Raw genomic sequence first — 18,133 nt, forward strand, 5'->3', positions numbered from 1 at the left:
CCCGGGGCTAGTAACTGGAAAGTTGTAAGTTTTATTCAGATGCTTTAAATAAACTTTATGGGAAGATTTCCCAGACAGGGTTTAGATTAGGACTATATGCCTTAATTATATTAGTACGTTTAAGTAGTACTAGATGTACAAAACTTACAAAAAACAATACTGGAGTGCGTATTGAGACAAAACAATGGTACTGATATATGTTAAGATGTGATGCTTTTAAATTATGCTCAAATATGCATTTTAGTCTGGGAAACTAAGCCCCGTTCCTAAATGCTTTAAATGAGGACATCTGATTTGAATCTTGAATCAAATAGAAAACACTGAAAATCTTAGTTTTGAATCATTTAAAGCAACTCTGAAATAATCGGGATTGAACTAGACTTAATGAAAATGCTGGCTGGTTATAAATAATATCTTGTTGCATATTAGTTACAATGATTATACCGCATTTGTGAATCGGGCCAAAATATGTCTTATGGACACAACACAGCTTTTGTTTTGTTCACCTGTCATCTCCTTTCTCGCAAAAATGCATCAAAAGAACCTCTGGGAACGTTTCGTTTTCAACCCACAGTAGCGTTTTATGCCGCAAAAACCCCTGACAGAATGAGTGCTGAGAGCTCTGTCTGGCCAACCCTGAAAAAACTGTAAACGGGTCATGAGAGACCGTCTGTAGTTTTACTCCGATACAGTACAAGCTCTGGAAAAACTAAACATGTTACTGAGAGCTTCTATAAAGTCAGCTAGAAAAATCAACTGAACCCACTTAACTATCGACAGTGTGTTTATCATTATTATGCCAACTGTCTTTAGCTCACTAAAATGTTTTCATTATATAAATAAGCTAGCAAGCAAGCACCCACGCATGGATGTTTATGTGACTGACCTTATTTCGTATGCATTTTGTAGCCGTTTACCTTTAAGATGCTAAATTTGTGATTGCGCTCTTACTGGTATTTGCATTATTATTTAACACCCCAAAAAAGCATGGCTTAAATTGCGTTGGTCATTATGAAAATGAGATGTTGCGCTTGTGTACTTTCAACTGCATTTTGTAAGAAAAACGCACAGAAATTTCCACTACCATCTGCGCTTTTTTGAAATTGTGCTTTGCCCTGTTTAGTACATTTGTAATGAAAAAATGCAGCATGAAGTTAAAACAACTTGGTTTTGCCAGTCAATTCAACCTATTATTTTAAGTTTTGAATGGTGATAAGTTGACATAACTTATAAAAACAAGTTGAAATTTTGTTTAACTTAATTTGGTAAGTTAAATTAACATACAAATACTGGATATGTTTATTTGACAAAAATGCATATTTTTTTACAATGTGGCACTATGTATAGTAGGGTTGTGACAATTAATCGGGGAAATGCGCGTTTTCTCAATGAATGAATTTGAATGAATTACAGTGAAATGCCGCCACATTCAAAAGCCAGAGGGCGCTTTCGTGCAGAAACTCCATTTGTGCCACAGAAGAAGTATCATTACAAACACTATTCCAGGAAATATCTAGAGGCATATTTATATCACTGTTCTTCAGATTGTTTAAGGTATTTTCATGATAATAGAGAACATTTTGAATGATTGTGTTTGACGAGTGTTACTTTTTCAAATGCACGTTAAACTCAAACTCGAAGTGATTTTAGATTGATAAGGACTTCCTACTGAACACGGAGCCGTAGTACACGCACAAGCTGTGCATGAAACACTGAATCGGAGCCTTACGATTCAGAGTCAATTTTAGACAGGTATTTTTAATGGGAACGCGATGCATCGATGCACATCCCAAATGTATAGTGCATATTATACTATATAGAGTTTTTCCTGGACTATAAGTCGCTGTGGAGTATAAGTCGTATCAGTCAAAAATGTGTTTTGAAGAGGAAAATACATATAAGTTGCACTGGACTAAACGTCGCTTTAATTTAAAAAATAATTTCACAAATACAAGCCGAAGAACAGACATTTAATCTGGAAAAGCAAGTTATTCAACTAAACACTGGCACACAGAACAGCGGACTGAACAGGTGTCCGTACATGTTAACGTAACATTACCACTTATTCACCGAACACAATAGCATATTGAACATACCTGGGAGGCTGAATAGGCTAAATTAACACGCCAAGCTAAATCAAGTTCAAAAAGGTCACAAAGTCATTCCACATCACTGAATCCATTGAATTACATAAATACAAGAGCAGCATATAGCAGACTCTCGCGGCTGTAGACGGTAATGGTTTGTCTTGGTTCATATGAATTCATTTTGACATATAAGTCGCACCTGACTAGAAGTCGCAGGATCAGCCAAACTATGAAAAAAGTGTGACTTATAGTACAGAAAATATGGTATATACATTATCATTTAATTTAAGGATATATACATAAACTGTTTTTGAAGTAGAACTGTGCGATACTGACCCAAATTCATATCTCAGTAATTTGGGGATTTGTGGGATGCACATCCAGGGCACGAAGCTCGCGTTTCACCACATCCCAAAGATGCTCTATTGGGTTGAAATCTGGTGACTGTGGGGGCCATTTAGTACAGTACTCATTGTCATGTCTAAGAAACCAATGTCCAAGAAACCAATTTGAAATTATTTGAGCTTTGTGACATGGTGCATTATTATGTTGGAAGTAGCCATCAGAGGATGGGTACATGGTGTTCATAAAGGGATGGACAAGGTCAGAAACAATGCTCAGGTAGGCTGTGGCATTTAAACGATGCCCACTTGGCACTAAGGGGCCTAAAGTGTGCCAAGAAAACATCCCCCACACTATTACACCACCACCAGCTTGCACAGTGGTAACAAAGTATGATGGATCTACGTTCTCATTCTGTTTATGCCAAATTCTGACTCTACCATCTGAATGTCTCAACACAAATCGAGACCAGGCAACATTTTTCCAGTCTTCAACTGTCCAATTTTGGTGGGCTCGTGCAAATTGTAGCCTCTTTTTCCTATTTGTAGTGGAGATTAGTGGTACACGGTGGGGTCTTCTGCTGTTGTAGCCCATCCCCCTCAAGATTGTGCGTGTTGTGGCTTCACAAATGCTTTGCTGCATACCTCAGTTGTTATTTCAGTCAAAGTTGCTCTTCTATCAGCTTGAATCAGTCGGCCCATTCTCCTCTGACCTCTAGCATCAACAAGGCATTTTCGCCCACAGGACTGCCGCATACTGGATGTTTTTACCTTTTCACACCATTCTTTGTGTACCCTAGAAATGGTTGTGCGTGAAAATCCCAGCAGATGAAATACTCAGACCGGCCCGTCTGGTACCAACAACCATGCCACACTCAAAATTGTTTAAATCACCTTTCTTTCCTATTCTGACATTCAGTTTGGAGTTCACATACATATATATATATAGGCCTTTAAAATCACTATACGAAAAGCCCCAAATGTGATCCTCCTGCTTTTAATAACATACTTGAAACAGAAAGGTTCTCCCCCAGCCTCTCGTGCTGGGTTTCAAAACATTACACTGCCACCCACAGACACAAAAATTCAGGTATGATATTGTTCTTTTAATCATAACACAGCATACAGTATGCAAGGCTCCACAATAAAATCCAGAGAGTTATTCGGTAGTAATTTGTGGGGAGTAACTCTAATTATAAGGATTATGCGAGTGGTTATATATACTCACAAAGAAGTGCTTGATTTGGCAGTGGGGTTGCGACAATGAAAATAACAGGTACATTTAAATTCCACATTTGAAAGTCACGTCCCAACATCTGATACCAATGACTATGTAAAGTTTTTTATACTTTGTTACTTTAAAAAGCTGCTATTCGTCAGTATTCCTATTAATATGACTCTGCTTCTTTTGGCTGCCCCATGAACCCTTGGGAGGAAAATTTTGAAATCTGGCACAAATAATTGAAGTTGGTTGTAACCAACCCTGTGCCCAAACCCTCTAGCATTACTATTTGCTTTGATTTCTTTTGGATCGCTATTTTTAATACCTTTGCCAGTTTACATCATGACTATGACCATAGCGAGCAATTTGTCTTTACAAAAGTGTAGGAACATATTACATCAAAAATAAATAATTCTCAAAAGAGACAGTGTTTATAAAATCGCATGGGAGTGTGCAACCTCTCCAACAGGGTTGCTTATGTTTAGAAATAAAAATAACTATTAAGACTTGGTCATGGTCCTCACCTTAGCAGAGGTAAAACGCTGCTGGGATAATTCATTTCAGACATTACTACAAAGCAAAACTTTAAACAAACAACAACACTTACAGTAAATTGTCAAACTACTTGGGAAGGGAATAAATGAGGCTTAGCATTGGCATTCCAATAACCTTGTAATTTTTAAAATATGATTCGTTTTTGCAGCTGTTCCAAACTAAGGGGCCGTTTACACGGCAATGTTTACAACCGAAATTGTGATAACTGGTAGGGCTGTCACAATAATACAATTTGACTGGCGGTTAATTGTTTAATAAATTGTGGTGATTATGACAATTAATTGACTGTTTTAGAGCTTTGGCTTTGTGATTATTTAAATTAAACCATTTGCACGGTGTACCTGGCAATATTAATACACATAACACATATTTAAAAGTAATTTGATATGGTCTTGTTATACAGGCGCTGCAGCTCCCCTTGTGTTTTTAAGAGAGATGTGCAATCATTGCGGTGATTTGAAATCATCGCGATGAGGTCAAACAATCATGATGAGACGATTATTTAATCTTTGTGACAGCCCTAATAACCTGGAAAGTTTTTATGCTGTTTGGTTGTTCGTTTACAACAGGGTTTTGGGGTCCTAAAAACACAAACTTTTCAGTGTATGTTTTGAAAATTACGTCTTGTCGTCTCTGTGTAAACTATGAAAACGTGAGTCTGTAATAATGGTGACGTTATGCTAGGGCTGCTATTAATCGTTTTTCAATTTCAACTTCGGTTTTTGCACATTTTGATTGCAAAAACAAGATAATCAAGGTAATTCTGCATTCAGTTTCTGTCATTTCGTTTTTTGCTATAAATCTTGTGCGTCATAAGCAGCACCTCTCTCGCACGTGCATGCACTCTCGCATCTGTCCGAAGTCTGAACACTAAGAAGTATGTATTAAGTCCGTATGTATTTGTTACGTTTTATGTGTTTCTCTGTTAAACCATCCCTCTTGTTTAAAATATAATCATCTGCATCGTGGCGCGTCTCTCTCTCGCACGTGCAGAGAGCTGTGCTCTTACATCTGTCCAAAGTCAGATCAGTGATCACTAGGTAGGAATCCTGTTTATGCTTGTAAAGTTATAAGCATTTCAAGCGAGTTAAAGTAAAACTATACCTCGTGTTTTAAATTTTTTCGCTGGACCAATGTGTTTATAAGGCACACACTTCTTTGACACGTGTAGCTTCTGCAGCAACAGTAAACAAATGCATTGAATTGAGTGAAATGTATTTATGTATGTTGATTGTTTGTATTTATCGCTCTTTTGAAGAAAGCGTATGTGTGCAGGCTTGTAGCGTTTCTTTACAAAGTGACATCGCCATCTACTGGCCTGACACATATAATACAGCATTTTTAGACGTTTTACCAGATCTGTTTTTTTATTATCATTTTACTATATTGTTGTTGTTTAAATGTAGTGTAAATCATAATGTCTCCACAGATGTGAATAACACTTTCTTGTGTTCCTTGAAGTGCATGCACTATGAAGGTAACTATTTGGATTACAAGATGAAGGATGACTCCACTTCAGAAGTTTTTCGATCTCAACCTAGTATGATGTCCAAGTGAGGTATTCTGACGAATGCATGAGTGTTTCTGTTCCCAATCTCATGCCAAATATTATGACCACGTCAAGACAATTCCTAAGATCCAAAGACGCATCCTGCACATTCAGCAAATGACATTAAAGCGATAACCACAAAACCTTTTGTTAATTTCCATGTACCTGACAAACTTCAACCATAGCTACAGACTATAGCACATAGTCTTTAAACACTCATAAACCTTATTCAGCTCAATCTCGAGCACAATAATCATGAGAAAGTATCTTCTGCTTTGCCAAATACCATTCAATTGGGCTAAGACACCATTTGATAGTACACGAAAGCATACAAAACTTACAGTGCTGGATTTGTGCAGCAACAAACTAACAGATGCAGGAAATATCTTATCTGACATGTAGAGTAATAAACTCACATCGATGCCAGCAGACTTTCCAGAATCTATTTTGCAGATTATGCTGAACAACAACTCAATCACCTATATACCCGAGGACTACTATTAGACGACACCAAATCTCTTGTCGCTTCAAGTCAGACAACAAACTCAAATTCCACATAAAGCTTTAGATTTAGTCAAGACCAGTGGAGCTTCATCTGGGCCATAATAACCAGCTTTCTATCTGTTTTTTGTTCCCAGGACCCTGCAACATCTTTTTATCACAGTGACTTTAAGGGGTTGTTTATATCTGGTATTAAGATGCGTTTTGATAACAAGTGGACGAGAGAGACACATTCACGTCTACACCTGGTGTTTTAATCCGTCTCTTTTGTCCACTTTCAACCGCTTCTGTCCTGATTACTGAGGTGGTGGTCTGTGGGCGAGTTTGTTTAAACTCGAGCCGGGTTTAAATTGATGTGAACTAATATTATGTCAGAGTCCGCTGCTTGTGTTGTAAGTAAACATGCTGCACAACGTTTTGTATATGTATATGTATGATCTTTCTCTGATATTTCAATTATAAAATTGCTCGCACAATTTTCAAATGCTCGCAAAATGAAACAAAAATGAATAACAAAATAACACAAATTAGATCAATAGGCTGCTTAAACAGATTGAACCACATGCACGTCTACACCACAAAAAATGCATTTTCGACTACCTCTGAATGTGATCAAAAGTGGACGAGCTCAAAACGTTTCACACCTAGTTTACACCTGAATTTAGCATCGTCCACTTGTCATCCAATCGACCAAAATTCTAGGTTCATACTATACATTTATGTAGCTCGTCATGTGTGTGGCTCATCATTTCAAAATATGTGTTCCGCGCGTCACGTATACTTATGTGGATCACGTGTGATGTCAAAATACGAGTCTGCTGTAGACGCTTCTAAGCGGTTTTTGATAAAAGAGACGCTCGCCGTAGCCAGATACTTGTTTAATCTCATGTGTAATCAGAGTTTAATGTCAAGTCTCGCGAGTATTTCGTGAACGTGAGAGTCTCTTTTATTATAAATCCTTTCGATGAGTTCACAAACGTTTTTGGAAAACACACATGATGCACATGGTTAACCCAATAATGATGAAAATAGGCTAATTTTCCAGCTCCTCTAGAGTTGGACATTTTATTTTTGCTGTTTTGGAGTCCATTCAGCTGATCTCGGGGTCTGGCGGTCCCACTTTTGGCATGGCTTGGCTTAGTCCATTGAATCTGAGTAGACCATTAGCATCGCACTAAAATAACCGAAGAGTTTAGATATTTTTCCTATTTAAAACTTGACTCTTCTGTAGTTACATTGTATACTAAGACTGACGGAAAATTAAAAGTTGCGATTTTCTAGGAAGATATATGTCTAGGAACTATACTCTCATTCTGGCATAATAATCAAGGACTTTGCTGCTGTACCATTACGCAGCGCCCAAAAGTAGTCCCCTTGGTAACTTTTAATAGCAGGGGGCTATTTTCGGGTACTGCTTCATATAAGAGTCAAGTTTTAAATAGGAAAAATATATAAACGCTTTGGTTGTTTTTTAGCGCGATGCTAAATGTCTAATCAAATTTAATGGATTATGCTAAGCTATGCTAAAAGTGGTACCGCCAGACCCAAACTCAAATGTTTAACTCTAGGGAAGCTGGAAAATATTTTCAAAAAAAGCAGAGTGTCCCTTTAAACCTCAATGGGGATTTGGGGTTTTCAGAATAACACTTTTTGATTTACGAGTAATATGCGGTCTTGAACAGTTAAGTGTTTTAAAAGCATAAATTATTACAGCAGGTCTAGACCAAAACCCACTATATAAATTCCAAAGAGAACCTTTATTAAAACAGCTATTTATGTTGACATTAAACAACTCAACAGAAGCAAATACTTCAAAGACTAATCTGTATTAAAGCTCCTGATGGCTTTTATTGCATCTGCAGATTTGAATGTTTCTTTGACGTGGCCATCATTGGACCTCGGCAGCCCTGACATGCTAACTTGTATCCGTCTAAACAACAATAATCTGAAAAGACTACCGGACTAATCTCACGAAGCCAGACTAATGGGCGCATTAAATGGAGGACCGTCCATGTAGTGTAGAGGAGCTCTGTTTAAATAACCAAATCAAGTCATGTGGTCAAACGAAAACAACCTGATGGGGAAATGTCCAACAGAGGATAAGAACTGTAAAAACATTTCTAAGTATCTGGCAGCTTTCCCAGTACAGTACATTTTTACAGGTTGGCTTAATTGCTAACACACCTGTAATGCTATTCTCCTTGGCCTCATTTTATTCTCTGCATGTTTATTTCAAGAGGCCCGGAGTCCTTTTCGTCTTGTCTAAAGGTGCAAATGTAAAGTCACATGTTTCCAATTAAACATGTTTTCTTTCACCTTGATCTGTGAGTGTCTGCTTTATAGAGCTATTACAATCCATTTGATTTGTTTTTAGTGAAATATGCCTAGGCAAACCTGTAAAATATACAAAATAGTTGCTGGAAAAACATGATTAATCATCAGCTGACCAAGATGGATGACTATAATCAAAGTAATTTGTCTTCTGAAGGAAAGAAGCCTTTTGCCACATTTGCGTCTCTTTCCTGCAAATTTACGGCTAAATTAAAAACGAAAAAACACGCCACCTCAAATTCCTTACAAGTCAACATACAATCAATTCTGAGCTAAGTGAAAGAATGACAGCCAATCTGTCCTGCTTTGTATCTCTAAAAGTAAGGTTTTTTTCAAGCCAACCGCAAACACGACCAACACGCCCAGATACCGTGGTCTGCTCGACTCAGATGGGAATGCGAAGGGTTAAGGTCTGTTCCATAAACTCCCTCTTAAGGATCTCCTCTGGCAGCCTGTGGTGGGGCTTAAAATCCTGATTTGACAGATCACATTTTACTCACAGGCACCAAGTACATAGCCAACCACTGCTTGCGAGACTGCTCTTCAACGCATCCCAGAGTCTTCAGATACAATGGGGACGAGGTTGATAATGTTTATTTCAGCGGTGGTATTGGCATCATGGGTGCTCTCAGCATCTGGTGCACACTATCGCGCTCACCACAAACAGCGGGAAGTAGCACTTACTGAAGAAATCAATGCACGGGCATGGAGAAATAAGGTAAGCATGGTTTATATATTTTGCAAAGGCTGACGCAACGAAATCTTCTTAGTTTGCATAAATTTGGTGCAAAATATTTTTTTTTAACACACAAAGATTTAACCAAATCAGATCATTCACTATGAACAAACTAATTACCTTTTTGCTCTATATATGAAGAGTTTCGTTGCAAAAGAAGATAACCACCGTTTTTTTAATTGTTCAGAAGTCTCGTTTTTTGGTTGTGCATTCCAATTAATTTCAATTCAACTGCAGTTGGTTTGTTTTGATTTAAACCTTCATAACTTAAAAAATACAGCTAAGTAACACCATAAACAAAATAATAACATGATAACATAATAATAAACATGTTTTGACAAAAATGTTAAAAAATGGATTTATCTCGTTTGCAACGAAACTCTTCATATTAAGTTTTGAGATAGCAAAGCATTAATTTTCAATAAACAATAGCAAGAATACTCATATTTCTATAATGCAACTAGCAAAACAACAACTGACGCTTTTCATCATCTTGTTAATATGCTAAGTTAATTTAAGCAAACATTATTAATTGAGAGTCCATTTCGAATGAGAGACGGATCTGGCGCCGTGTGAAAGCTCACTGATTAGTCAGCAGTCTTTTGGAGGAGTTCCCTCAGGCTTTGTTTCAACCACCCACAGCTCCACACTAACTCATGGGGTCAGACACTGACAGGATAATTTAACACATGCCTGGAGACACACATGTAAGGACAGGCACTTAAATCCAGGAGTGCCGTTTGGACAAGCTGAAAGTTTATAGTATTTTGTCATTAAGATGTTAAAGGACTAGTTCGCCAAAAAATTCACACAAAGCAAAAGGAGACATTTTTAAACATAACTAGATAATGAATAAGAACGATTGAACTATGGAAGGTTTTTGTGAATATCAGTCAAAATTTTGGGATGTTTGAGACATATCACACAAGCTGTATCACTTATGATACTTTTATGGTAGTTTGCATCCTTTTTAGAAGCAATTGGCAAAGTCCTCTTAAAGGAATACTCCACTTTCATAAAAAATCCAGATAATTTACTTACCTCCATGTCATACAAAATGTTGATGTCTTTCTTTGTTCAGTCGAGAAAAATTACGTTTTTGAGAAAAACATTCCAGGATTTTTCTCAATTTAATAGACTTTAATAGACCCCAACAGTTTACAGTTTTAATGCAGTTTAAAATTGCAATTTCAATGCAGCTTTAAAGGACTCTTAAAATTTCCCAACCGAGCCATACGGATCTTATCTATCGAAAAGATTGTCATTTTCGGCAAGAAAAATAACAAAAAAAGCACTTTTAAACCACAACTTCTCGTCTTGTACAAGCCGTGTGATGCGCCAACGCGACCTTACACATTACAAAATCACGTCAAAAGGTCACGTATGACGTATGCAAAACTACCGCCCCAGTGTTTAAAAGTGTGGAGAAAGAGGAGCGTTCATACGTTGTTGTATGTGAAATGATACTAATTAATGTCTTTGTGTCAGTTTATTGTTTAAAATGATCCGCAAGTGTGCGTTTCATATGTAACGCATGACCTTTCGATGTGCTTACGCAATGTGTGAGGTGCACTGCCATCACACGGCTGGTGCAAGACGAAAAGTTGTCGAAACTGACTATCGTTATGATAGATAAGACCCTTATGCCTCATTTGGTATCGTTTAATGCCCATTGAAACTGTAAACTGTTGGGGTCCAATAAAGTCTATTAAATTAAGAAAAATCATGGAATGTTTTCTTCAATAAACGTAATTTCTTCTCGACTAAACAAATAAAGACATAAATAACTTGGATGATATGGGGGTGAGTAAATTATCAGGATTTTATTTTAAAAAAAGGGAAATATTATTTGTTATTATTGTCAACGGTAAAGGTAATACTTTCAGGCATTTAAATACTTAAAAATCACTAGCATAGTGGGTCTCATTGACTAAGCATGTGTACGCACAAATTGTTTGTAAAATGTACAGACGTTTTAAATTACAAATCATGATTCAACAAAAACTTATAAATGTTTGCAAAAACGTAAGAACAACAACAAGACCATGTGCGCAATAATCATGGACAAGTAAAAAGAACCGTATAACATATATCTGTGTTATATATTTTTTATATTTTTACCTCGTTCGTGTGGTCTAAGTTGTTCTTACGTTTTTGCATACATTTAAAATAAATTTTAGTATGAAAGTTTTGTTGAATCATGATTTGTAAGTTAAAACGTCTGCATGCACATTTTATGAACAAATTTGTGCGTATGAATGCTTAGTGAATGACCCAGTGTTATGTATTTTGTTCACATGTGTACATACCTTATCGCAAATGTTTCCGACAACTTTTGAATCCTGAGAAAATCTAAATTTTACCAATAATACGTCAATCCACTCTATTGAACTTATAGATGTGTTTGGGCGGATCGTTTGGCGTACGACCGAAGTCGCGTCACTTGCCCCACTATGTTTGCAATGCCTACAGGTCTAAGACCTGCCATATATAATGGTTGACAATTGGTTCTCTTTACTGGAAGGCGAGACTAGAGCGGCCATATTGAATGTTGCAATCTCCCCCATTCATATTGTTAATATATATCGTTGGTATGACATCAAAGCACTGCGATCACAAAATTTGTGTTATCACTATGCTTTGCTGTGCCACATGTGGAAATAGAAGTTGTAGCATCCAGCAAACAACTCTGTTGTTGTTTCAATCAGGTCATACTGTGGGCTTACGTACGTTATAATGTAATGGTTATAAAAATCACCAATGAACACAATTCTAGTCACATGGGATTAAAGCCCATGTAGTTGAGGGTGATGACTACAACTCCCATCATTCCACGCATCATCAAGCTGTTGTTTTGCGACCTCAAGCAACAAAAATGCCATTTTGTGCCTTTAATGTTAAATTAGATTGAACAGTTATTTTTTTGTAAAGCAACCAAAAGCAACAACTATTGTGACCATTTCACAGAGAGCAACAGATGACAACAATGCCCTCCTGCTTGCCGATTCACCAGAGGACTCCCCATTATCACCTGTTGGGGACACATTAGGTGAAGCTCTTTCTCAAGTGGTAATAGAAAATAGAAAAAAATTGTTACTTTAACTTAAAAATGTGCCAGTTTTGAAAGACTTGTACATCTTACAGACCTTCCAACTTGCCTACTGTGTGTGTGTCTGACTGGATCTGTCTACTGTGAGGAGGTCGACCCAGATATGACATCAGTGCCTGCTCTGCCCAAGGAGACAAACTACCTCTATGCTCGGTACAACAAGATAAGAAAGATTACAGCCAAAGATTTCGGAGATATCGGTGAGTTCTTCCTGACTTAACCTGTCCTGGCCTTCTCTTTGATTCTTCTCAACGATTTCTTTGACCCTCAGGGGGAACCCCAGACATATACATTTTGACAGATATAAACCAGACATTTTATCTGAAATGTTTCCAGTCACACACCATAATGAATTTCAGCATGATTGCAAGATCTTCTCTTGAGTAAAGACAATGTGAAAAGTTGCAGTTCATAAATTTGCATCATGGCTATAAGATGTTAGCTAGAGGGGGTAGTCTGTTTATAAAACCTTATGCATGAATGGCTTATTTTACCCACACAAAGGTTTTATCTTCCCATAAGCCAAAGAGAACAGGGATCTCTTAGCAAACAGCCATCTTTTATCGTTTATAGATTTGTTACATACAATATGCATAGGGTATGCTAACAAAAACATTTATTAGCAAAATCGCAAAATTGAAGGTGCGATACTAATGGTACATTCACACGGGGCATAATCATTAACACTTGATGGAGGGCGTGTCTGAAGCTTGGCCAACAGCCAATCACCATGCTTCTCTGTTTTCCGTTCTTGCCTAAACGTAATTGGCTGGCCCTAGGTTATTTGCATAATGCGATCTGATTAGCTGACGCACGCTTTGGCGCTTGAAAAGTTGAGAAATGTTTAACTTCTGCCGGGAGCAACGGCCGTGACGCAGTGGCGATGGATCCATAACGGTGCATTCACACAGGGCGTAAGCGTTAATGCTTCCCATTCACTTTTAATGGGTGAGTTTATGCATTGCCGAACTGAATTGTGGATCCGTCGGCGCCACGTCAGTGCCGTTGCTCGCGGCAGAAGTTGAAAATTTCTCAACTTTTCAAGCTGCAATGGTGCTTCAGCCAATCAGATCGCCTTATGCAAATAACCTAGGCAGAGCCAGCCAATTACGTTTATGGAAGACCGGAACATGTATTGCGGCCACTGTGATTGGCTGTTGGCAATGCTTCAGACAAGCCTTCCGTTAAACGTTAACGCCCCGTGTGAATGTACCCTAATTCAGTTTGGTAACGCATGACGTCACCCATTCAAAGTAAATGAGAAGCGTTAACGCTTACGCCCTGTGTGAATGTACCGTGTTTCATCTAGATATCTGGAATATGATGCCTACCAATTCAGCATTATTTCTTCATTTAATGCTCTTTTGTACATCTGCCGTAGTGACTTTGAAGAGAATCGATTTCACTGGAAACCTTATTTCTGAGATTGAGGACGGTGCCTTTGCTAAGCTCACCATGCTAGAGGAGCTCACGCTAGCTGAAAACGCACTGGTAAAGCTACCAATGCTCCCAGGAAAATTAACCTCCTTCAACGCCAATCACAACAAACTAAAGACCAAAGGCGTTAAGGCGAATACATTCAAGGTAAGAGACACAAATTACATCATGTCTAACATTGTTCCACACCACCTGTTTAAAAACAGTATGTGCCAACACAAAACCTTTTTTCAACATGGTGCAATGCAAAAAAAATTTGCCGTATGTGAAGTATTATCCCAGTTTCAGATTTGCTTTGAATACACCTACTTTCTACTTAAAATCTACTTTAAATCAACTATTAAATAAAGCTTTTTAAAAAAACTTTTCCTTTTCTTCTAAATACCGTTCAATTTAAAGGATTAATTGTGAAGCGAGGTTAACTAAAATGGCCTCTGTTTAAAGCAACACTAAAGAGTTTTTGTTTACCTTAAAATAACGTTTCCAAAAAAGTTTCAGTCGTTCATCCACACGAAACAGGGTGAACGGCACTTTCACATTCGCTTTGCAGCCCTCTATCAGCCAAAACCGCACTAAAGAAGTTTCCAACCGTCGGGTCACGGTCCTGTAGTTCGAGTTAAAACTACAAAAACTTGCTTTACGGCAGACCTACAATCCAATCAGAGCCAGCTTTGCTGCAGTAGGCTAAATTATTTACGACAGTGGTAATGGACAATTCCGCTTCCAACCTGTAGGGGGAGCAAAGAGCAAAAACTCTTTAGTGTTGCTTTAATTTGAAAACGTTTCGTTCAATTTACCGATATTTTACATTATATATATTTTGCAATTTTGGCACGTGTAGTCTATTTTTAAACTGTATTAACTTTTTCCCCGCCAGCGTTTTTATTTTTTAAAGTTGCCAGCGCCAGCATTTTTTCATGATTTTCACAAAAGTTTAATGCCTTCCGGAAAATGTTCTTCTTTAAATATATAAATAAACAATATATCAAATGAAAAAACAGACCCTCTGCTTTCAAACAAACAAAAAAGTTTCAGCCTACCTTTATTTCTTCAAAAACACCCAATTTTGAGCAAAAAGCTTAGATAATTCCTTTTTGTGAAGGACTTTTGATAGAGATCAGATTCAGAGCGATCTTTAAAACATACACAGAGTTCTTTCTCTTTCACGTGAGGCGTTACTTCTGGGTTGTATAAGTTGCGGATAATAGCGGTATTGTGGAAAGCCGGAAATTCTCGTCATTGGCAATGGCAGGAAAGCGTTTTCTCTTGATTGACGAGTTATCTCATCAATGGCAGGGAAAGAGTTAACTGATCAATATCCTTACTGTCGGTTATGCACATTTCTAATCCTAACCAACTTCTTTTCTTACAGAAATTAAACAAACTGGTCAGTCTTTATCTTGCCCACAATGAACTGGAGGCCGTTCCTATGATCCCAGACAATGTGCGCACGCTTCACCTTCAGGTTAGACGGTTGAAAGTACTTTGCATGCTTAACTTCACAAACACAAACAAAGCGAAAAAAAGAAATTTGACCTCTAGCTGATAAATAACTAACAGAAAATGCCAATTTAATACCATAAAGTATTGACATCCAAAACTGCATAAAAATTTCAAAATTATTATCTAAAGTATTGACAATTTGAGCCTAATTGTTGTCAACATCTTGACGTAAATCCACCTCATTCTGTTCCTTTGCCTTCAGAACAATAACATTACAACAGTGACCCAGGACACCTTCTGCAAAAGTAACGACACCTACTATATTCGCGCCAAGATAAATGAGATCCGTTTGGATGGAAACCCTATCATCCTTGCCCAGTACCCCAACAGTTTCACATGCCTGCCGTCTCTGCCAATCGGGCGATACCAATGAAACACGGAGTCAACAATGAAAAGCAACAAGACATCCTAGGAATCTAAATATGATGAGGCAGAGAAGTCATAAACCTCCTGGTGCCTGTACAGAAATGAGTGTACAGCAGAGTAATGCCATGAGACTTTCTACTTTATATATCAAATTATGTAACATCTTCCCAAGACGTTATTTTTCTTTTGAGTTTGTAGCCGATTTTAAATCAAACGTCTATATAGAATAACTTTGAATGCATTGTAAATAACCCCCTGGAGGCTGCTGCTTAGTAAAATGTGAGTTTATAACAAATTGCAGTCGAGCTTCAAATATTCCTCTGAACTCAGTGACATTTGTGCTGTTTAAAATGTCTGCGAAGTTAATTTGAGGGTGAGGAACCAGAAGTTTGGTACTGCAAGAAGCCATGACAGCTGGTCTTTTCTGACTTACCTTCTTTGAATAGTATTTATGTACTTTTTGTAATTACTAACGTGTGAATCAAACCTGTACAGTAAAACCTTGTATGAAATCAACGTACACATTTTCAAATACACATTTTTCTAAAAAAAAAAAAAGGTTGTGACTGATTTACTTTAATGTTTAATTACTGTTTGAGCAAAAATCATATGTGCAAATCTATAAAAAGACCAAAACAACTGTCTGCGAACGGATCAAACCAAAAAACTTTTTGCACACAGAAAGTTCTGGAAAAAGTGGGGTTATATTGTTCCATTTTGCAGGCCAGTTGGCAGCCATTACAGCACAATAATCCAAGTGAATAATGGAATGTTTTCCATACTGCCTCTGAGGCTTCATTCCCAAACTTCACTGCCACCAATCATGGAATTTGTTCCGAGTCTGACATTCTGCAATCTCAGCAATCTTTGTCATTCTTATGAAATGACTTAAAAATACACTGAAATTTCACTTCACTTAGATCCGAAAACTCAAGCAAAGGGGTGTAACGGTTCGTATCACGGTTTTATGGTCACGGTTTCGGTACGGTTCGGCACTGGCAATGTTCAGAAAAACATTCTACTTCCAAATTAAAGGTAAACACCACAGTTTTTCAATTTTTGACTATGTTCTTACATCAACATAGACAAATTAATACATACTAGGCCTGTAACGATATATCGCATATCCCATTAAAAAGACCTGTCTAAAATCAAAACGGCATTGCTGCATCGCGATTCTGTGTTTCATGCGCAGCTTGTGCGTGTACTATGGCGTTTTGGTCAGTAAGAAGTCCGTTATCAATCTACAATTATTATGAGTCTGAGTCGTTTATAATGTGCATTTAAAAAAGCAACACTCGTTAAACAAAATCTTTCAAAATATTCTTTATTATCATGAAAATACCTGAAACAATCTGAAGAATGGCGATATACATATTCCTGTAGAATATGTTGTAATACTACTTCTTCTGTGGCACAAAGGATGTTTTTGCATGAGAGCGCCCCCTGGCTTTTGGATGTGGCGGCATTTGACCGTAATTCATTCAAATTCATTCATTGCGAAAACGCGCATTTGCACGATAAATCGTTACAGCCCTAATACATACCTATCTTTGTTCAATGCGTGCACTTGATCTTTGTACAGCGCCAAGTGAAATACGTTGGTATTTGGCCTGGCCCCGTTCGTTCCTTGGGATCCAGACGGGGATGCATCTGGAAGCCACCAAACACTTCCACTCTTAGGGGCTGTTTACACTTGGTATTAAGATGTGTTTTCATCGATCGGATCAGACACATGACGTTTACACCTGGTATTTAAATCCATCTCTTTTGTCCACTTTCGACCGCTTCTGTGCTGAATACTATGAGGGGGTGGTCTGTGAGACGGTGGGCGAGTCTCTCTGCTGTCATTCAAACGCGAGCGGGAGTAATTATGAGTTTATATGGACGCGAACTAATATTATGTCGGAGTCCACTGCTTGTTTAGCAAGTAAACATGCTGCACAGTGTTTTGTACGTGTGTATGTAAGAGCTTTCTCTCAATTTTTAGCGCAATTGATGAAATAGGATCGCGCAACTTTCACACGCTTTCAAAATGAAACTACAGAGATCAGCCGCTTAAGTTAATCAATGAAAGGCTAAAAATAGCGCTGTTCACCGTATGTTCACGCCAGAAGTAAAAAAAGACGTAAAACTTGTGTTTAATACCTCAGATTAGATAAATGGGCGGAGAGAAGGCGGTCGCGTGTGGCTGTTCAAACACATTCAACCATAGCCTGTGCGTAGCCTGATGTGCACCTCGCAAAATTTTTAACACGCGCTGTGATTGGTCCACCAGAACCCCTCCCCTCAGTTAAAAAAAACTGCGTCATAGGTTTTTCCGTTTGCGACGGTGAAAACAAAGATGATCCAAGTTGAGGAGTGATTTAACTCAAAGTGCAACAAAAGTCACTGTT

The 18,133-nt window shown here is 37.8% G+C and overlaps 3 protein-coding genes across 3 annotated transcripts in view; 2 read left to right on the forward strand and 1 right to left on the reverse strand.

Annotated features, from left to right (window-relative positions):
- cenpp (centromere protein P) overlaps positions 1-18,133 on the reverse strand; it is an 83,146-nt gene that overhangs the window by 45,734 nt on the left and 19,279 nt on the right. The window lies entirely within an intron of this gene.
- omd (osteomodulin) lies at positions 5,982-8,221 on the forward strand (the record flags this gene model as incomplete). The annotated part of the gene is given in 5 exon segments (XM_073862337.1): positions 5,982-6,052; positions 6,054-6,327; positions 6,329-6,371; positions 6,374-6,430; positions 8,118-8,221. Coding segments are annotated over 5 exon segments (549 nt in total), but the record flags the coding sequence as incomplete, so codon positions are not given.
- ogna (osteoglycin, paralog a) lies at positions 9,031-16,279 on the forward strand. The gene is made up of 6 exons (XM_055217922.2): positions 9,031-9,304; positions 12,290-12,371; positions 12,467-12,631; positions 13,813-14,015; positions 15,241-15,333; positions 15,574-16,279. Exons 1-6 carry the CDS (start codon positions 9,158-9,160, stop codon positions 15,742-15,744), a joined length of 861 nt encoding a protein of 286 aa, XP_055073897.2. The 5' UTR covers positions 9,031-9,157; the 3' UTR covers positions 15,745-16,279.

The sequence above is a fragment of the Misgurnus anguillicaudatus genome, chromosome 23 (genome assembly GCF_027580225.2).
Source record: "Misgurnus anguillicaudatus chromosome 23, ASM2758022v2, whole genome shotgun sequence".
In the NCBI taxonomy this organism is placed as follows: Eukaryota; Metazoa; Chordata; class Actinopteri; order Cypriniformes; family Cobitidae; genus Misgurnus; species Misgurnus anguillicaudatus.